The sequence below is a fragment of the Rana temporaria genome, chromosome 3 (genome assembly GCF_905171775.1).
Source record: "Rana temporaria chromosome 3, aRanTem1.1, whole genome shotgun sequence".
Taxonomy (NCBI): Eukaryota; Metazoa; Chordata; class Amphibia; order Anura; family Ranidae; genus Rana; species Rana temporaria.
The window spans coordinates 483,074,361-483,096,228 of record NC_053491.1 but is presented as its reverse complement, the minus strand read 5'-3'; the positions used below and the strand labels follow the sequence as shown (position 1 = coordinate 483,096,228).

At 47.0% G+C, this 21,868-nt stretch overlaps 2 protein-coding genes across 2 annotated transcripts; both read left to right on the top strand.

Annotated features, from left to right (window-relative positions):
• Positions 1 to 297: 297 nt before the first annotated feature.
• Positions 298 to 2,167, top strand: LOC120933694 (E3 ubiquitin/ISG15 ligase TRIM25-like). The gene has a single exon (XM_040347045.1). It carries the CDS (start codon positions 432 to 434, stop codon positions 2,004 to 2,006), a length of 1,575 nt encoding a protein of 524 aa, XP_040202979.1. The 5' UTR covers positions 298 to 431; the 3' UTR covers positions 2,007 to 2,167.
• A 12,422-nt stretch (positions 2,168 to 14,589) lies between these two features.
• On the top strand, positions 14,590 to 17,157 carry LOC120933693 (E3 ubiquitin-protein ligase TRIM39-like). Its single transcript, XM_040347044.1, has one exon. It carries the CDS (start codon positions 14,606 to 14,608, stop codon positions 16,178 to 16,180), a length of 1,575 nt encoding a protein of 524 aa, XP_040202978.1. The 5' UTR covers positions 14,590 to 14,605; the 3' UTR covers positions 16,181 to 17,157.
• Positions 17,158 to 21,868: the final 4,711 nt, after the last annotated feature.

Here is a 21,868-nt window from a genome sequence, read left to right as displayed (position 1 = left end):
TGATTCCACTTTGAATAAACAAAGCAAAATCTGAAAACGAATTAAATGAATGTAGCTAAACAAATTAATGTAAATAACAAATCTAATCAAATGTTTACATTCTGCACATGTCTAGAGGAAATAGTGGGTGGTCAGGGCAGTGCTGGGACTAAGAGTACTAAATGTGGGAAATGTATTTGGTGTGCCCAACTCTAGTTATGCCCCTGGCTATGGACACAGTGGGCATTCTGTACAAGATGAGCTTTTTTCCAGAACAGGTACATTTCTCTTAATGACGCCCTTTTATTATCTCTGTCCCTTTACATAGCTAATCCTACGAATACAGAAGTCACAGCCCAGCCTCACCCTGTGTAGGAGGAAGTGACCCTCCCAACTGCATTCTTCTCCGGTGTCAGAGAGTTTCAGTTTCATTTCCTCTTCTGCTGTCAGCGATGGCGTCTGGTGACCTGAGAGCTGAGCTGGAATGTTCCGTCTGTCTGAACATTTATACAGATCCTGTAAACCTGAGATGTGGTCACAACTTCTGCCGGGTGTGTATTGATCGTGTGCTGGATACACAGGAGGGGTCTGGAGGATATTCCTGTCCTGAATGTAGAGAGAAGTTTCCGGATCGTCCTGCACTGCAGAGGAACATAACACTACGTAACATAGTGGAGAATTTCCTGTCTGCTCAGCCAAATCAGGAGGAGTCCGGGGTCTTCTGTACTCACTGTGTGGACTCTCCTGTACCTGCTGTTAGATCCTGTCTACACTGTGAGGTTTCTCTGTGTGATAAACACCTGAAAGTCCACAAAAAGTCCCCAGAACACATCTTATGTGACCCCACCTTGTCCATGGAGAGCAGGAAATGCTCCGTCCATAAGAAGATCCTGGAGTATTACTGCATTGAGGATGATACTTGTGCGTGTATGTCTTGTGTGATTGGAGAACATAAAGGACATGAGATGGAGTCACTGGATGAGGCTTCTGAGAAGAAGAAGGAGACACTGAGGAATGTTCTGCAGAAACTTCTGACAAAGAGAGAGGAGACGGAGGAAAGAGTCCAGAGTCTGCAGGAACACAGGAGGAAAGTAGAAGAAGAAGCAGCTGGTGACACCGAGAGAGTCACTGTCCTGTTTAGAGATCTCAGGAGACGTCTGGAAGATCTGGAGAAGAGAGTCCTGAGGGAAATCTCCGGGAGGGCAGAGCGGATCTCCATCTCCATCCGGGATCTGGAAATAAAGAAGGAGGAGCTGTCCAGGAAGATGCGTCACATTGAGGAGCTGTGTAACATGACGGATCCACTGACTGTCTTACAGGAATCAGACACAGGTGACTTGTGTGATACTGAGGATGGAGATAATGAGGACAGCGAGAGACATGAGAAGCTCCTCCATGATGGAGAGGGTCTGGATGTGGCGGGGATATCACACACATTACACACATTATCTGATATGATAACAGAGGTAAATGTAGACTTCTATATACAGGGAGCTGCAGACATATTATTGGATGTAAACACAGCTCATAATAAGCTCCATATATCAGATGACAGGAAAACTGCATCCAGGTCACATAGAAACCAGAATCGTCCAGAAACTCCAGAGAGATTTCAGAATTATCCTCAGGTGTTGAGCAGTCGGAGTTTCTCCTCAGGGAGACATTACTGGGAAGTGGATGTCGGGGGATCAGATATATGGAGAGTCGGAATGTGTTACCCCAGTATAGAGAGAGGAGGATGGGAGTCATGGATTGGAAATAATAAGAAGTCCTGGGGATTGTACAGGAATAATGATCAGTATAAGGTGAGACATGACAGTAAAGAGATCCTCTTACCCTCCAATATCTCCAGTAACAGAGTCAGGATAGATCTGGATTATGAGGCCGGGCGGATCTCCTTTTATGATCTGTGTGACCCGATCCGACACCTCCACACCTTCACCACCACCTTCACTGAGCCCCTCCATGCTGGGATACATGTAGGGAGAGGTTGTATAAAGATCTGTGGGGGGAATCGGGAGATGTGAGAACTCTGCCCAGAGATTAGTAACATCACAGGGAGAGGGGGATGGGGTGGAAAGAAAAACGATTGGATATATATAATGTGGTATTAATCCCACAAGCAAACTAATTGTAGCATACTAATTGTTAGATATTGATGTCTGCATTTGTTTTCTTTTTTAAACTTCTTGTTTCTCTTTTCCATCTGGTGATCTGGCCAGTAAGTCTGCTGTTTAAAAAAAAAAAGCTCCTCTGTATCAATTTACAGGGATGAGACAAGCCATTTACCACTGACAGGGGGGCGTACAATGATCAGCTTTTATTTATGTAAATCGTTTATCCTAAAAAGAAAAAAAAAACTGTTTGTTGTAACTGATTATAAAATGTGAGTTGGAACTTGACTGCAATTTGTCAGTGTATTTAAATCTGCTAGTGCATCTAACACTCCCATCCCCCCAGACTGACTATGCTCTTGTCCATTAGTGTCTCCATTGCTCCTTCACCCAGAGTGGGGGGGAGGGTGCTCTAATACAGGAAGTGTGCTGTGGGGGGAGGGGGCTGGGAAGAACAGAAGTGAGGTCTGGTAGATGGTGGTGGGTGATGAGCTCTGTCTGTACTGGGAGGAGTCATGGAGATCGGAGGAGGGGTGAAGGGTGACAATAGAGCAGGTTGGGGGAGGGGTACACGCTTTTTTTAGCACCTGCCTCCTGGGCCGGGCCTTTTGGCTAGGACCGGAGGAATTTTTTATTCCTGGCCGGAGGGCCTGGTCATTGTTTCACCACAATGGCCAATTCTTTCACTCTCCTCTCCACTATCCCTTCCCCCACTTTATTTTATTTAAGCCTGTGTTTGTCACTTTTTTGTCTTTTTTTGTTGTACACGTTTTGTCACTGTGTGATTAGTAGGGTGCGGGTCCTCGGGCCAGCCCTGAACGTCTTGGGAGTGGGTGGACATGGCCTTCTGGCTTAGTTCGCCTACTCTCATGGGGTCTCCCTTCGGGGGAGCCCCACCTAGTACTGGGAGGGTTCTGTTTCGGCAGTCCCTCCGAGGAAGTTGGGTCCGTGTCGGCTTCGGTTGCTCGGACCACAGTACCTCAGTCCCCGTCTGGAGCCTAACGCCCCAGGGGATCAGGGTTTGGGTCCCTCTTCACAGGAGGACCACTTGACGTTGCACCCATCTGCACGTTTTTGTGAACACTCTTTATGTGTGTGCACATTTTTTCTGCACCGGGTGGAGTTTTTTGGGTGTGTTCACACGCCATAGGCTTTTCAAAAAAAAAAAAAAAACTAGTTCCCTGGCTGTCATTCTGATCCAATGGCTTCCAGTATTCCGATAGGTAGTTTTGAATGAACTCAGATTTCTTCATCTGCATAATTGTTCCAGGTCAGTGTCTCAAAGTACTGAGACAATTCTAGAGACAGTCAGGCAAACAGCATTTTCAGGAAGGGTCCAGCATTGTCTTCTCCATAGTCCCCTCAGTACAGATTTCCTTTAATGTCTCAGCATGGGAGTCTCTTGTATTTTTATCATTTTCATTTTTACTGAAATACAAAATGCTTAAAGGGGTTGCAAAGGTAAATGCATAGGCTGCATTAAGGTGAAAAAGACAATTTTAAAAAAAACACAATGGGCCGGATTCAGAGACAACTTACGCCGACGTATCTGTTGATACGCCGCGTAAGTTCCAGGATGCGCCGTCGTATCTATGCGCCGTATTCAGGAAACCATATATGCCTGAATTCTGGCTCCATCCGACCGACGTAAGTCTCCTACGCCGTCGTATCTTGGGTGCATATTTACGCTGGCCGCTAGGGGCGCTTCCATTGATTTACGCGTCGAATATGTAAATGGACTAGATACGCGATTCACGAACGTACTTACGCCCGTCGCAGTAATCTACGCCGTTTACATAAGGCGTACGTCCAGGGTATAGTTATCCCTCATAAAGAAGGGGGAAGTCATGTTTAGGTATGGACGTCGGAACAGCCGTCGTATTTTACGTCGTTTACGTAAGTCGTACGTGAATGGGGCTGGGCGTAAGTTACGTTCACGTCGTACGCATTGAGCCGTTGTATCTTAGGGAGTATATGCGACGTGATTCTGAGCATGCGCCGTTCGTACGGCCATTCATTTACATGGGGTCTGCCAACACTTACATCCCCGACACCGACTGTTCTACAACCTGCTGCCTCCATTGTGTCATCCTGATATCATATATATATATATATATATATATATATATATACACACACACACACATATACATATACACACAGTACATACAGTAAGTATCTCACAAAAGTAAGTACACCCCTCACATTTGTGTAAATATTGTATTCTATCTTTTCATGTGACAACACTGAAGAAATTATACTTTGTATCTACAATGTTGTGTAGTGGGTGTACAGCTTGTATAACAGTGTAAATTTGCTGTCCCCTCAGAATAACTCAACACACAGCCATTAATGTCTAAACTGCTGGCAACAAAAGTGAGTGCACCCCTAAGTGAAAATGTCCAAATTGGGCCCAATTAGTCATCTTCCCTCCCCGGTGTCATGTGACTTGTTAGTGTTACAAACAAGGTCTCAGGTGTGAATGAGGAACAGGTGTATTCAATTTGGTGTTATCGCGGAGTACTCACTTTTGTCTGCCTATACAGCATACATAAACCCAGATTCACAGAGAGGTGGGCGCACATTACGCCACCGTAACGCAAACGCCACGCCGACGCAGTGCAGAGCTGCAAGCATGGATATCAGCAAGCCAGTGCTCCCAACGTTGCACCAGCGTGGCGTGGGTTTCAAAGGCGCAGGCCGGCGTAGGTGGAAGTGGGCGTGACCCATGCAAATGAGGCGTGACCCCATGCAAATGATGGGCCGAGCGCCAGACAAGTACGTATAACGAACTGCGCATGCGCCATGACGTGGACGCATCCCCCTGCGCCTGCTCAAAACCACATCGGAACAACTGCCTAAGATACGCCAGATCACTGCGTACGCCATGAAAGTAACCTACGCCCAGCCAGACACACGTCCAATGTAAAATACGCCGGCTTGTGTTCCCTGGTGCAGACCTTTGCATGTCTGCTGCTGTGTTGCGCCTCCTTTATGGGGCATAACTTTACACCGGATGTACAACTTACGAGCACCTCTCGTAGCCTGCGTCGGGCGCAAGCAGGTTCGTGAATCGCCGTATTTCCCTCATTTGCATGTTTGAATGGCTAATCAATGGGAGCGGCACCATGCTCCCAGCCTAAATGTGGGCCCACTCTACGCCGGCGTAAGCAAGATACGTCGGCGGGGTGTAGCCTGGTTTTAGGCGCATATCTGTTTGTGGGTCTTGCGTACAGACGGCGCACATTTGCACTTACTTCGGCGTAACTTGTTATATGTCGGCGTAAGTGCTTTGTGAATCTGGGCCATCATATATACTGTATATTCCAGTAGTTGTCACTGCACACATATCTGAGATAAAATGGGCCCAGGTGCTCAGTAAAGCATGACGTCCATATAATACAAATGATAAGGCGGCACTCACGGGTCTTGAAAGGTGAACACTCAGTGATGGGGTTTTATTTTGATGTTTCGCTGAGGCACAAGCTCGTCTTCCTCAGGACAACAGTGAAGTGACACAAAACAACATGTATACCTTAAAAAAAAAAAAAACTCCCATCGCCACCCACATGTGATCACATCATCATGTGCAAAGGTCAAAGTTCTAACTAAAAAAATGGCAGCATATGTCCAAATTGCACAGAAAAACATCACCAAAGTAGTCCATGAAAATGGTGAAAAATGAAGGATGGAGCCAAACCCAGGCACCAATGGCAAGTGCCAGAGTGTTCAATTTACAAGAAAAAGTACAAGGGAGGCTCTGAGAACCTGCAACCCCAGAGATAGAGATAAGGAGACAAGCCCACAACCAGACATGAACCCGGTATAAAATAACCAAATAAATGTGCAGAGAGGGAAAATAAACAGAACTGGGAGACAATACTTGGGGAGCACAGATGGTTCCGGCATCCAGAGCAGAGTGTTCCCAGAGGCAGCAGAAGGATCCATGGAAAGGATGAGGAGCGAAATCTCCACAGACCTGTGATAGGGATCTCCGTAGGGAAGAGGACTGGAGGGGGCGGGACCCAGGAAAGGAGGGAAGGCTTCAGAGTGGATAGCAAGCAGCAGTGGGTGGAGACAAAGTGTGGGAGGCGGAGTGAGGGAGACATAGCAGAGAATGTCTGCTGATCACATGGTAAAGGGACATGAAGATTATAGACAAGGGGCTAGATTCAGAGAGAATTTACGCCGGCGTATCTATAGATACGCCACGTAAATTCAAATCTGCGCCGGCGTATCTTCTTTCTGTATTCAGAAAGCAAGATACGCCGACATTAGCCTAAGATGCGACTGGTGTAAGTCTCTTACACCGTCGTATCTTAGGGTGCATATTTACGCTGGCCGCTAGGTGGCGTTTTCGGCGTAGAATATGCAAATGACCTAGATACGCCAATTCACAAATTTACATACGCCCGGCGCTATTTTTTTACGTTGTTTACGTTAGGCTTTTTCGGCGTAAGGTTACTCCTGCTATTAGGAGGCGCACGCAATGTTAAGTATGGCCGTCGTTCCCGTGTCAAAATTTTAATTTTTTATGTTGTTTGCGTAAGTCGTTCGCGAATAGGGCTGGACGTAATTTATGTTCACGTCGAAACTAATGACGTCCTTGCGGCGTACTTAGGAGCAATGCACACTGGGAAATTCCACGGACGGCGCATGCGCCGTTCGAGAAAAATGTCAATCACGTTGGGTCACCAAGAATTTACATAAAACATGCCCCCTCATCCACATTTGAATTACGCGCGCTTACGCCGGCCCCATTTACGCTACGTCGCCGTAACTTAGAAGGCAAGTGCTTTGTGAATACAGCACTTACAGCGGCGTAGCATAAATATGATACGCTGCACCGCTGTAACATTGCGCGCCCCTACCTGAATCTAGCCCACAGTGACTGAACAGGAAATACAATCTCCACACAGAAATTGGGGCCAGAGATCAATATCTCCATTATAACCAGACCACAGTAACAATGATTATACCTCAGACAGGAGGCTCATATCTTATGCATTATCTTTCTTTAATAATGCCCATAGCAGAAATACAGTAAACATTTATTGTAACTTAAAAGAAAAAATTCAAGGAACTACCCTTCCCAGCAGTCCCTGGGCCAGCGTAGCCCCTCCCAGACCGTAATCTATATAAGGGACTGTCTGAGGTAACCTATTCCTCTTTCTTTCTGCTCATGGCAGAGCACACAAGATAAGTATTTCATGTACCTTTATTATTTACAAGATAGGTGTTTCATGTACCTTTATTGTTTGATTGTATAAATGGTCTCTGATACCGAGTGCCCCGGTGTCGGGTGATTTTGTTCAGTCTTGACTGATATGTTTGAGGTATTGTGGAACATGGGGAGTTTCCCTGGAATTCCTCCCTGATACCGAATGCCCCGGTGTCAGGTATTTTGTCGGAATTGATTGTTCTGTAGTTTTTGGAAGATGTGGAATACTGGGGGTTCTCCCTGCTATCCCCCGTTTCTGCGCTTTATTTCTGTCTGCCTGACACCGGAGCGGTGTCAGGCAGATATGTTTGAGAGGCCACGTTTGTTTGTTTCCAATTCTTTGATTCTTTGCTCAGTTTTTTTCCCTTTCTTTGACGCCGGAGCACTGGGGCGTCCGTGCGGGATCCGCGCTGTTTTTCATTCGCTCCCTCGGCAGGCGCCATGCCTGGGCAACTGTCCCCCCCCCTCCCTCCCCACGCTCCCCTTCGCGCGCTCAGGTGGGGGGCGGGGTCTCCGCCGCGGCCGCTCCTCTCCTCCTCTCCTCTCTTTCGGTGCCTCTCTCGGTATCGAGAGCGAGACGGGGGAGAACGGTTCTCATCGACCGTTCCGTCCCTCACAACCTCGGGCCAATAAGAACTCCAGAGGCCGTAGTCTCGCGAGACTTCGCCTCTGGAGTTAGAATCTCGTCAGGCTCCCCTCACACCGCAGGATGTCCTTCCCAGCGGTGTCGTAGCCAGGAACCTGCTGCTGTTTCACCATGCTTTCAACCACTAGATGGCAGTACATCTTTTCAGATATATATATATAAATATATATATTTCATTCCAATGAATCAATATCAAATAAATAAATAAATAAATAAATTAAATTAAATAATTTAAATAACCGAATCTACAAGATAGATCAATAAATCAATACATTAAATAAAGAAATTATAGCATGTTTATCTCCGGGGAATTTATTCCCTACAACATACTCCTAATAAATAATGTATTAAATAACTATCTAAGGATTGAATGAATAAATACATTTATTATTAATGATATTATTATTAATATATATTATTACTTATAATATATAACTAAATCCATTATTCAATTTTACAAATAATAAATTATAGATGGATTATACAAATTATATATTCATTATATAAATAAATTATACAAATATGTATAAAAAATTGTATTGAATTGTACAAAGATTCTACAATTTAATGAATATCATGGCATTGTTCATGCCGGTACCCCGGATAGGGTGGACACAGTCCTAGGAGGCCAAATCTCAACAGTGTTACACAGTTGCCAAAACTGATCGGTAGACCAATCTTTACGACCATGGCGTCGGTTACCCCCGCCTGCACACCATATGCCCGGACCATCCGGCAACGGTCTACCGCCCCTGAGAAGGGCTGGGCGTTCCAAAACGCTGCCACGTTTCTGTGGCCCTTGACTCCCCGACAGGGGAAGTAAATAATATGTCCCAGGCAGTACCCTACCCGGACTGCCGAACCACTGCCCTCCCAGACTCTGACCGACCCCCGAGCCTCGGGGAGATGCACATGCAGAGGCAGCGATCCGTTAGACGGACTAAGCCAGACCCATTCGTGGACTCTTCCGCGGAGTCTGAGGCGGCTAACACCTTGAGTCTGAGGTTGTAGATGATGAGAATGATGATGAGTGTTAGGGCAGTGGGCACATGGCGCTCTATGACGACGCCAACCCTGTTCCCAGGGTGACACTCTATGGATTCTCGTAGAGAGCCATTATAGATCCGGGGGCGATATGCCATCCACACTCCGATGACTGGGCACCTCCGCCCGAGGTGATCCAATATATCACATAATGGACCCCGAGATCGGTCGAAAAACTCACCGAATCATTTTCAGGGTGTAACCCCCTTCCTTTACCATTTATGGCTGTGCACACTCCCGAGGTGAACCCCATACCCTGGGGGTATCCCACCATACACGGGAAATCCCCCAAGCTGGGAATAGAGAGGTCCTTCGGATCATACAGACCAGGGCCTTGGATCTTTGGGACCTATCACCATCATCCCACACCTTAGTGAGCAGGCCACGCCGCTGAACAGCCGACTGACCTGTCCCAAATCGGGGCTGGGCCCAACGGGCGGTCGCCTCCTGGGATGCGTGGACACTACGGGTCCGACTGGACACCGCCGCTCGAATCTTAACGTGGCTTGTTCCCCAGCTGTCTCACCTAGCCGAATCAGACCCCGGTCCGACCACCGAGGGCAGGCTAGTCGGGATCACACTGATTAAGATATTCCAAGACGGTAGGGCTCTATTCCATCCCGGATGAGCCCAAACGTCATCAAAGTCTAACACGGTACAGTGCCGGTCTATCAGGATTATAGGACCGGAGATGGACCTAGTCCCTCTTTCCTCGGTCTTCAGACCTGAACACCGCCCTAATAGACAACGAATTGCAGGGCCTCTGGTTCACCCAAACGATAGTGGAGACGGACCCGCTCTCCCCGGGTTTCCCCAACAACGTCTTCCTGGTCAGGAAAGGAGGGCGGTTATCGCCCTGTAGTAACTTGAGAAATCTCTCGTAATTACCGTATACAGTGACGACATTCTGCGACACAAAGGGTGAGGTTGATTATCTACTTGGACGACCTACTCTTAATGGCTCGTACCCCTCGCCTGGCGAACGAACACGCCTCCGGGACAGTCCCCCATAGATCACGGGGAATCTATCCTCTCCCCATCTCAGGAGGTAGAGTTTTAGGGTTCTTGGTGGACACCAACCTAGTGCTCCTTCGGCTACCCATGACCACTTGGCCGCCATCTGCACGAGGTCAGTATCGTGCTGGGCTAACGACGGGTATCCTTACGCGGACTGGCTCGCCTGGTCGGCCTGTTTCCGGCGTTAATCCAGGCCATTTGTCCAGCTTCTTTTCACTATCGAGACCTTCAGAGTCTCAGTCCCTACGTCTTTGCCAGGGGCTTCACTGTGCAGACGTCGTCACTCTGGACACGGAAGCCATAATTGAACTACGGTGGTGGTACGTCAGGTCGACAGACGGCACGGCAGGTCCACCTGCAACTCCACGACGGATTCATCTTGGAATAGGTTGCCAACCACCTCGGTTGGGGTACTCGATGCGGTCCCTCGTCCACAGGAGGGGCGTGGCCCACAGCGGAGTCTCTGCTGCACATTCACACGTGGAAATCCTGACGACCGTCTTGCCATCAGGACTCTAATGCCACACACGTCCACCTACGGTGTGTTCTTGCGCATGGACACCGTATCCGCGGTCCAGTACGACCTTCGCTTGGGGGGTCCTTGACTCAAAATCCTAACGGATCTAGCAAGATCTCTGACATTTCTGCCTGGAACGCGACATCGTTCCAGCTGAGAAATGTACCCCAGGCACTTCCGCTATGGTGTTAGATTGGAATTCTCGTTACCCGCCCAATTCCATCGACTGACGACTGCACCGGTCAGTGTTCCTGGCCCTTGCTCCCTTATGGGATCCTTTCTCTCCCCAGTCTGTACGGGGATCTGCACCCTCTATTCACGACGCACGTCCTACTTCTCTTCGCATGGTTGGGTTTTCGGGGTGTCGGTCACGGACAGCGACCTTTTCTTTTATAACGGGGGTTCCACTTGCCTTGATCTAGGCCTTGGGACTAGATATACATTTCGATCATCCGGAGGACTCTGGGTTAGTTGGTGATCAACGACAAGTTAACCTCATGAAGGCGTTCGTCTGAGATGACCAACTACTTGGTGGACTCGTTTGAGTCCGGGAGGTCCTATAGCTCCCCTGCGCCTTCCGCGCTGCGAACTCGGACTACCGCTCCCTTGTAGACTTACTACCGGTGGGATAACACCCATGGTGTACCGACTTAGTAAGCGTTAAGTTTCAACGCCCATCACACCCAGGGTATCAACGCTCTTGGGAGGTGATCAGTGGTCCTGACCATGCGCCAGGACTGGGGGGACAATCTCACTCTGTCGGAGGTTATTGTCGTTTGAGCTACTGCCCCTTCGTGTCTGATTCCGTCAGACGCATATCAGGTGTCACGACGTTGGCCATTCCAGGCGTCGGATCCCGCCTCGGAGAGTCGGGGTTTTCGGGGACTTCATCGTTTTTTTCTACCCGTTCTTCCCCGCACATCGTACTCCGTTGTCTACGGATTTCTTAGTCCTTCACGGTTCCACTGCGATCTTCGCATCTCTTCCTACGCTAAACCTCAGTTTCCGGTTTCCTCAGCTACGCTAGCCAGAGGGGTACGATCAATCATGGAAATGGCAGGGTCTTACGTAACCCCGTTGGGCGCCCACCCCTCCAGAGGAGCGGTGGCTCCTAGGTCATCACCCCGGGCAGCTCCCTATAGGATTTACGGCTAGCGGCGGACTGGTAACCACGATTGCTTTCCGCCAATTCTGCTTGGATCGGAGGAACACATATCTATATCAATTTTGTAGTTGTTTCATTTGTTATCATCTATATATGCATTGTTATAGCTTTGAACTTGCATAAGATATGAGCCTCCTGTCTGAGGTATAATTCGAGATTTTCCTAGCTTGTGACGGAAAATATTGATTATATGAAGACAGGAGGCGAGTATCTTCCCTCCCGACCCAACCCTGTCACGAGGTTGTCTCTCTCTCGTTCTAGACTGTTGAACCACACACCCTGCAAGTCGGAGGCTGGTACGCCCCGGCAGTTCGTTTTCACTAACCCCGTCGGGATTGCTGTTCCGTTTCGATCCATGGGTTTAGTTCACCGCAGATGGAGGCTCCTACTACGTTCCAGATCCGGAGTCGGGATGCCGTTGACTGAATCCGTTGGTCCATGTTCCTGAAGACGACTGACCGGTCGGCTCCGAATGGTTTTGGTTTTCCTATAGTCCCCGTTGGGATGAAGTTGGTCCGGATGAAGTTGGTCCATGTTGGCCTTGTCCTTTCGTTTCCTCCAGATTCAGATGTTGTGTTCCGGTCGGAAGGTTCCCGGCAGCCGCGGAGATGTCTAATTGGACTTTGGGTTCCTGTTTACACTAATTCGCATGAAAAAAGAGGAATAGGTTACCTCAGACAGTCCCTTATATAGATTACGGTCTGGGAGGGGCTACGCTGGCCCAGGGACTGCTGGGAAGGGTAGTTCCTTGAATTTTTTCTTTTAAGTTACAATAAATGTTTACTGTATTTCTGCTATGGGCATTATTAAAGAAAGATAATGCATAAGATACTCGCCTCCTGTCTTCATATAATCAATATTTTCCGTCACAAGCTAGGAAAATCTCGAATTACATAGGATGAAGGTCAGGCAGATTGTACTGTGTGTGGGGGCAATGAAGCAATCACCATCTGAAAGAAGGACCACACACAGGACAATGGCTGCCACCAATCATCTCTATGAGGGATCATAAAATTGTGACAGCAACATCAACAGAGTTGATATTAACCAATCGGGAGCTTTCATCCTCCACCCATTATAAAAACAACTCCACATCAAAATAAAAATGTATGTTCTTCTGTGAAGCCCATCCAGCGCAGGATTTGTATGAATTATCACCGGAGTCCATCCCTGGTCTGCTCTGCATACAGGAATGACATAAACAGATTTGTACATCTGTAAGTATTAAAAGCTGACAAAACCTGAGCACAAGAATAAGAACTGATCCAGAGCCATCCTCTATCCCCCTCACTGTTCTCAGCTCCCCTCACACCACTTCCTGGTCACACTGTGATGATGATACCTGTGTGGAGCTTGGTGATGTCATCACAGTGTGACCAGGAAGTGGTGTGAGACTGTGAGAGGAACTGAGAACACTGAGGGAGATAGAGGCCGACTCTGGATGACTTCTTATTCTTGTGTTTTAGATTTTGTGAACTTTTATGTAAGTGAATTGTTATCTTAAACTCTTCTTCTTCCTCTATAACTCTCCTCTCCTGAGATACTCTGCACTGCTGGAGGACTCTGCTCCTTCCTCTTTAACCACTTAAGCCCCGGACCATATTGCTGCCTAAAGACCCAAGGGTTTTTTACAGTTCGGGACTGCGTCGCTTTAACAGACAATTGCGCGGTCGTGCGACGTGGCTCCCAAACAAAATTGGCGTCCTTTTTTCCCCACAAATAGAGCTTTCTTTTGGTGGTATTTGATCACCTCTGCGGTTTTAATTTTTTGCGCTATAAACAAAAATAGAGCGACACTTTTGAAAAAAATGCAATATTTTTTACTTTTTGCTGTAATAAATATCCCCCAAAAACATATATAACATTTTTTTTTTCCTCAGTTTAGGCCGATACGTATTCTTCTACCTATTTTTGGTAAAAAAAAACGCAATAATCGTTTATCGGTTGGTTTGCGCAAAATTTATAGCGTTTACAAAATAGGGGATAGTTTTTTTGCATTCTTATTTTTTTTTACTACTAATGGCGGCAATCAGCGATTTTTTTCGTGACTGCGACATTATGGAGGACACTTCGGACAATTTTGACACATTTTTGGGACAATTGTCATTTTCACAGCAAAAAATGCATTTAAATTGCATTGTTTATTGTGAAAATGACAGTTGCAGTTTGGGTGTTAAACACAGGGGGCGCTGTAGGATTTAGGGATCACTGTATGTGTGTTAACTAGTGTAGGGGGGTGTGGCTGTAGGATTGACAACATCGATCGAGTCTTCCCTATATAAGGGATCACTCGATCGATGCGCCGCCACAGTGAAGCACGGGGAAGCCGTGTTTACATACGGCTCTTCCCGTTCTTCAGCTCCGGGGAGCGATCGCGACGGAGCGGCTAAAAACAAATAGCCGCGCCGTCGTCTCGGATCGCTCCCCGAGCGGACCCGACCTCCGCATGTACCGGGGGGGGTCCCGATCGGACCCCCCACCCACGTCTAGCAGAGGACGTACAGGTACGTACATGTGCCTGTCCGTGCCATTCTGCTGACGTATATGTACATGAGGAGGTCGGGAAGTGGTTAACTCTCCTCTCCTGAAATACTCTGCTCTGCTGGAGGACTCTGCTCCTTCCTCTAAAACTCTCCTCTACTGAAATACTCTGCACTGCTGGAGGACTCTGCTCCTTCCTCTATAACTCTCCTCTCCTGAAATACTCTGCACTGCTGGAAGACTCTGCTCCTTCCTCTATTTAATTGTCCTCTCCTGAAATACAGTTACATTGCTCTAAATGAGGCCCTTCACATAGTCACATTCCAGCCTCACCCTGTGTAGGAGGAAGTGACCCCTCCCAACTGCATTCTTCCTCAGTGTCAGAGACTTTCAGTTTCGTTTCTCTCTTCTGCTGTCAGCGATGGCGTCTGCTAAACTGAGAGCTGAGCTGGAATGTTCCGTCTGTCTGAACATTTATACAGATCCTGTAAACCTGAGATGTGGACACAACTTCTGCCGGGTCTGTATTGATCGTGTGCTGGATACACAGGAGGGGTCTGGAGGATATTCCTGTCCTGAATGCAGAGAGAAGTTTCCGGATCGGCCTGCACTGCAGAGGAACATAACACTACGTAACATAGTGGAGAATTTCCTGTCTGTTCAACCAGATCAGGAGGAGTCCAAGGTCTTCTGTACTCACTGTGTGGACTCTCCTGTACCTGCTGTTAGATCCTGTCTGCACTGTGAGGTTTCTCTGTGTGATAAACACCTGAGAGTCCACAAAAAGTCCCCAGAACACGTCTTATGTGACCCCACCTTGTCCATGGAGAGCAGGAAATGCTCCGTCCATAAGAAGATCCTGGAGTATTACTGCACTGAGGATAATACTTGTATCTGTATGTTTTGTGTAACTGGAAAACATAAAGGACACCAGGTGGAGATGCTGGATGAGGCTTCCGGGAAGAAGAAGAAGAAACTGAGGAATGTTCTGCAGAAACTTCTGACAAAGAGAATGGAGACGGAGGAAAGAGTCCAGAGTCTGCAGGAACACAGGAGGAAAGTAGAAGAAGAAGCAGCTGGTGACACCGAGAGAGTCACTGTCCTGTTTAGAGATCTCAGGAGACGTCTGGAAGATCTGGAGAAGAGAGTCCTGAGGGAAATCTCCGGGAGGGCAGAGCGGATCTCCATCTCCATCCGGGATCTGGAAATAAAGAAGGAGGAGCTGTCCAGGAAGATGCGTCACATTGAGGAGCTGTGTAACACGGCGGATCCACTGACTGTCTTACAGGAATCAGACACAGGTGACTTGTGTGATACTGAGGATGGAGATAATGAGGACAGAGAGAGACATGAGAAGCTCCTCCATGATGGAGGGGGTCTGGATGTGGCTGGGATATCACACACATTACACACATTATCTGATATAATAAGAGAGGTAAATGTAGACTTCTATATACAGGGAGCTGCAGACATATTACTGGATGTAAATACAACTAATAATTATCTCCATATATCAGATGACAGGAAAACTGTATCCAGGTCAGATAGAAACCAGAATCGTCCAGAAACTCCAGAGAGATTTCAGCGTTATACTCAGGTGTTGAGCAGTCAGAGTTTCTCCTCAGGGAGACATTACTGGGAAGTGGATGTCGGGGGATCAGATGACTGGAGAGTCGGGATGTGTTACCCCAGTATAGACAGGAGAGGAGATCAGTCAGCGATTGGAAATAATAACAATTCCTGGTGTTTCTACAGGAATGATAATAAGTATGCAGTGAGACATGACAGTAATAAGATCCTCTTACCCTCAAATATCTCCAGTAACAGAGTCAGGATATATCTGGATTATGAGGCCGGGCGGATCTCCTTTTATGATCTGTGTGACCCGATCCGACACCTCCACACCTTCACCACCACCTTCACTGAGCCCCTCCATGCTGGGATATATGTATGGGAAGGTTGTATAAAGATCTGTGGGGGGAATCAGGAGATGTGAGAAGTCTGTCCAGAGACTGGTGACATCACAGGAAAAGGGGGGATGAGATTACTGAAAGGATAATTAACTAACCGACTCCTGGAATCACTTCTATTGAACAGTCACTAGGACAAGAAGATTGACACTCTGCCCCTCCCTCACATGTGCCCTCTTTGTGTGGGGTGGCAGCAATGAACAGATTCAGAGGATGCAGTGCGGTCATTGTGACGTGGTCACCTCTCCTCTATTTCCTCTTCCTATTTCATGTACACTGAGGAGTGGTGTCATTGTTGGCGTCATAGTCGGTGTTGGCGGCTCTAAGATGGACATTGCTGTGCAGCATGTTCTCTGGTCTCATGTGTTCTCCATAATGTGTGAGGCTTTATGTAGAATATCACACTCACCCATCGGTGGGGAAGCCGAGCAGGAGACTGAAGAACAGGATGTACTGTGACATACACTTCAGTGCTGCTAACAGTGACACCGACACCACTCTTCAGTGTACATGGAATAGGAGGAGGAAAGAGAGGAGAGGTGACCACATCCTATCCCATCACAGTGACCACACTGCACTCTGTACATCTAGGAGAGGTCACATGAACCCATTTGGGGGGAGGGGACTAGGAAGGACAGAAGTGAGGTCTGGTAGATGGTGGTGGGTGATGAGCTCCATCTGTACTGGGAGGAGTCATGGAGATCGGGGGAGGGGAGAGGGGTAAAGGGTGACAATAGATCAGGTTGGGGTAGGGGCAGATACAAGTTCCCTGGCTGTCATTCTGATCCAATGGCTTCCATAGTCTCTAGGTAACTGACCCAGAACAAGTATTCAGATTTGTCATTTTCAATGAACTTGGATTTCTTCATCTGCTGATTGTTCCAGGTCAGTGTCTGAAAGTACTGAGACAATACCAGAGACAGCCAGGCAAACAGCATTTTCAGAAGGGGTCTAGCATTGTCTTCGCCATAGTCCCCTCATTACAGGTTTCATTAAGGCCCCATGCACACGAGACGCTGCTAAACACGTGTTCAGAGGCATTTGGACAGCTTTTTCAACTGCCCCTGAACACATTCAAAGTTATCCTATGTGTCCATGCACACAGTCACGTTTTTCTGCGTTTTTCGGCAGTTGCGTTTATGCTAGTTTATGCTCGTTTTTTCAGAAGCAAAAAAAATGGGTTCAGACGCAAACATTTTCACGTTTCAGACGCAAAACGCAGCTAAACGTGGCACCCGCGGTTAGCCGCGTTTGCGTTTCTAAGCATTTTTAAAGGTACCCTTTTTTTTCCATCATAAACGCTGATAGACGCAAACGCGGTAAAACATGTGTTTAGATGTGTTTGCATTTGCTTCTCGTGTGCATGGGGCCTTAAAGTCTCAGCATGGGAGTCTCTTGTATTTTTATCATTTTCATTTTACTGAAATACAAAATGCTTAAAAAGAATAATGTGTTTAGATCAACTTTATATAAAAAAAGGTGTTGGGAATATTTCCTCATTTATAAATAATTTTTTATGTCACTTTTTTCTATAACTTGTATATATACTGATAAAACTATTCCCATTGATGACAGGGCGCTTCCATGACACGGTGTCACTGGAAATTCTGGGCTTCCCTATCAGACAGACCAGCAGCAGCTGCTGACTTTTGGGTTGTCTCTCTCTCATTGATCCTCCACACAAAGCTGTATGAAGTAGAGGCGGGGAGGGGGGCGTGTCCTTCCTCTGACTCATCCCGCTGTGTGTGGCCTGAATAGCAGGGGATCAAATTACAGACTTCACAGCACAAAAGTCAGTAACTGGAGGAGTGCTGGAGAACTGACCCAATAGCGCCACCCGCTGTCTGCACTTAGCAAATGTGAAATATTCATAGACAATACTTTATATGTACCTGGGGTAAAATATGTTTTACATTTTCTAATCAGACCTGATCATAATCATTATATAATGAAAAGGTTCAGCAACAGAATTCATTCACCAACTCCAAGGAAGTAACAACCACACCTCTAGTGTTTATAATTAAAGGGGTTGTAAAGGTTTGTTTTTTATTTTCTAAATAGGTTCCTTTAAGCTAGTGCATTGTTGGTTCACTTACCTTTTCCTTTGATTTTCCTTCTAAATTATTTTTTTTTCTTTGTCTGAACTTCTCACTTCCTGTTCCTCCTTAGTAAGCTTGCCCCCATCACCCGATCCGTTCTGGCTGGGGGTTAGTCAGCGTGCTCGCCCCCTCGCTTGGGACTACATCCCTGCAGGGAGACGCTGTGAACGTTTACAGCGTCTCCCCGCAGGGATGCAGTCCCAAGGGAGGGGGCGAGCACGTTGACTGTCCCCCAGCCAGAATGGCTCGAATGATGGGGGCAAGCTTACAGGAAGTGAGAAATTCAGACAAAGAAAAAAAAAACATTTAGAAGGGAAATAGAAGAAAAAGGTAAGTGAACCAACAATGCACTAGCTTAAAAGGAACCTATTTAGAAAATAAAAAACAAACCTTTACAACCCCTTTAATGCATTGGGAGGAAACCCATCAGAGAGAGGAGTTTGTGCAGATGGTGTTGTATCAATAAAGTTGATTGTCAGACTGGAATCCTGAGTGTGACTACTGATTTCTTTGTAATTGGTGAATATTCGGCTTGGATGAACCCAAAGATCGACCCAACGTATCTCCAGTCCTGATTTCATGATTTAAAGGAAAGTACAATGGTTTATGGTTCTATAATAAAACATTTTTAAACATTTATAATCTGATCCGTGTATTTGTTTTCATTTGTATAAAATCTTTATTTTAAAAATGTAAAGGGAGCAACCATGACACTCAGGCCGCGTACACACGATCGGTTAAACCGATGAGAACGGTCTGATGGACCATTTTCATCGGTCCAAACTGATCGTGTGTGGGCGCCATCGGTTATTTATCCATCGGTTAAACCGATAGAAAAAAAAACTTTTGTTTGTAGGCACGTCCATCGGTTAAAAATCCATTCATGTTCAGAATCAAGTCGACACATGCTTGAAAGCATTGAACTTCATTTTTTTTAGCACGTCGTTGTGTTTTACGTCACCACGTTCTGACACAATAGTTTTTTTAACCGATGGTGTGTAGGCACGACTGACCATCAGTCAGCTTCATCGGTTAACCGATGAAAACGGTCCATCAGACCGTTCTCATCGGATGGACCGATCGTGTGTACAGGGCTTTAGTTTATAAGTCATGCTGTTTTGTTTGTGGTCTCCAGACTGGACAAGTAGGCTGACTAGGCCCAGTTTGCCATCCAAGTGCTGTCATGTCCATGACATGATGACATTGTTACAAAGATCTAGAGATTGATGGTAAAAATGAATTGGGGTCGGAGAAATCGAAACCTTCAGTCACCTCCCCTTATTACCAATGAATAGATTGTCAGCTCTACCAACACTTTCATTGCAAATTTTTTGCAATGTAAAAAAATTGCAATTTATTTTAATCCACCCAGGAATAGACAAAGCAAATGCAGAAGATACGAATTGTATTTCAAAAACAAATCGGTTCGACATAAAGAATATGACGAAACAAAATTCTCCAATTAACCAAATCATCCAAAATTAAACAAATCAAAAAATTTCCAGCGTGTACATGTCTACCTTCCACGGGCTCAGTGTGCATCTGTACATGATCTCACTGCACTCCCAGAGGTTTGAGTGTGGGTGGACAATCAGCTGCCAGCTCCTGTCTCCACCCACCTGTCTGACCTGCAACATGAAGTCGAGGAGGAGTTTCAAAGCAATCCAGCATCTCTGTAATGCAGGTCTGACAGGTGGCACAATAGAAGAAATGGCAGGAGGTAAGGGCAGTGCTAGGACTCGGGGTTCACAGAACTAGATGCATCTAGTGTACCCTGGCTATGGACACATTGGGCATGAATTACAAATGTAGCGCTACCCCCTCAGGAGCCGCTGGTTAGATTTGGGATCGGCATATTTAAGTTACCTCTGCGATGTGTCTAGGGGTGATGATGGTGATGAGAGCAGTAACGGAATGTCCAGACTGTTGGTTGACATTTTCAATGCTTTATTTCTGGTCCAATATGACCAACAGTCAACTTGAGGTAGATAGCATAGATTGGTGAAAAGAGAATTAACTTCACAGATTCAGGCTATGGATAGAAGAAGCAGTCCTGCCTCCAATAACTTCACTTGTCACGTCGCCACTCCAGCCAGAGTGGGTAAAGTGCCCCTGGACAGACCCCTCTCACAGGCCTGGCAGCCAGAGCGTCACTTAGAGATTTCTAGGGGGGTCTCTGCCACAGACCCGGCTCTATTGGATTTCCTGGATTGGTAGAAGAGAAGGTAGAAGAGACCCCTGCCACAGGCCCAATGTATCAAGAGTGTGAATAGTAGAGCGAACCCTCCCCGTTAATGATCAGCCTGAATCTCCCTCAGGTAGACTTCTAGTCCTTGAGTCACCGACTGACAGTTTGCAGCATACAACCCACCAGTGTCCGGCCACCCAGATCCCCGATGGTTCGTCTAAGCCCTGTTGGATCACCTGCCTCCGGGTTCACCTCAGACCGACTCCCCATCGAACAGCACAACTCGCTTGGGATCTTCTTGGTGAGGGATGGGAACCCAGTCAATCACTGGGGCACCTTTTCAGCATCAGTCGCTCCGGGCAATGAGGGCCCACAGTCAGGATCTCCGCATAGCACGTGTGCCCCGGCCTGGTAGGTCATATCGCCCGGGGCCTGTGACGTGCGCACACCCCAAAGGTGGGTGCCGCACCTGGAACCAGGATTCCGCGAAGAACCCCGAACCACGGCTTCCGCCACAGAAATACCCCTCCCCTGCATGCCCCGCGAGGGAAAACTCTTCTCATTGGCTGCTGGGAAGAAGCGGCTCCGCCTGGACCCCTCTGGCGCCACCTGTCATCCAGAGATGAAACGGCATCTCTGGAGCCAGAGAGACCCCACAGGACAGTTCAGGGCTGGCGACAGCCACATTTAAATAAATCAACATGGATGAGAGCAAGTAAGTCTCTCATCCCACTAAATTTAACAATAGCACCTGTACTGATAAGTACACAGGCGCTACACACTCCCCCCACTTGAAATGACACTGTCCCCAGTGTCCTAAGGCATTCAAGCCTGAATGCCAGCCTGGATCTACTAAAACAGTAAAGGAAAGTAGGAAAAGAGGAGATAAACATTTGCATAACTTTAAAGTACAAATATTAGTTTCCTGCAGTAAGAACTATGGTATTACACAATACTACAATAACATACACATCCCTATCTATCAATTCTGCCCCAGTCTCCGACAGCGTTGATAGTAGGTGGGTCCAAAAACCTGAAGAAAAAAATAAAAGAACATACATACAAAATATATATACTCTAATATATTAATAATTTTTACTATTTACAACCTCCAAGGTCAGAGTTCAAACTGCACCCACTCGTCAGAGGAGTGACATTTCCCTTCCTCCCAGGGAGTTTAACCATAATAAGTGCTGAGCATTTCTCTTACTCTGAGCTGCAAGAAAATAAAACACAAAATACACATTGAAGTCCTGCAAAAAAAAAAAACATTGCAGAACGCCGCCCCCTAGCGGTCAGTGCGCTGGTACTACATGGCAGTCCAATATTCATTTTAACTGCTTGCCGACCTGCCGCCGCCATTCTACGGTGGCAGGTCGGCTCTCCTGCGCGAGAGCCCGTCAATCTACATCGGCTCTCTCGCAGGC

Coding starts and splice junctions, on each gene's coding strand:
- LOC120933694 (XM_040347045.1), top strand. CDS start 432: ATGGCGTCTGGTGACCTGAGAGCTGAGCTGGAATGTTCCGTCTGTCTG.
- LOC120933693 (XM_040347044.1), top strand. CDS start 14,606: ATGGCGTCTGCTAAACTGAGAGCTGAGCTGGAATGTTCCGTCTGTCTG.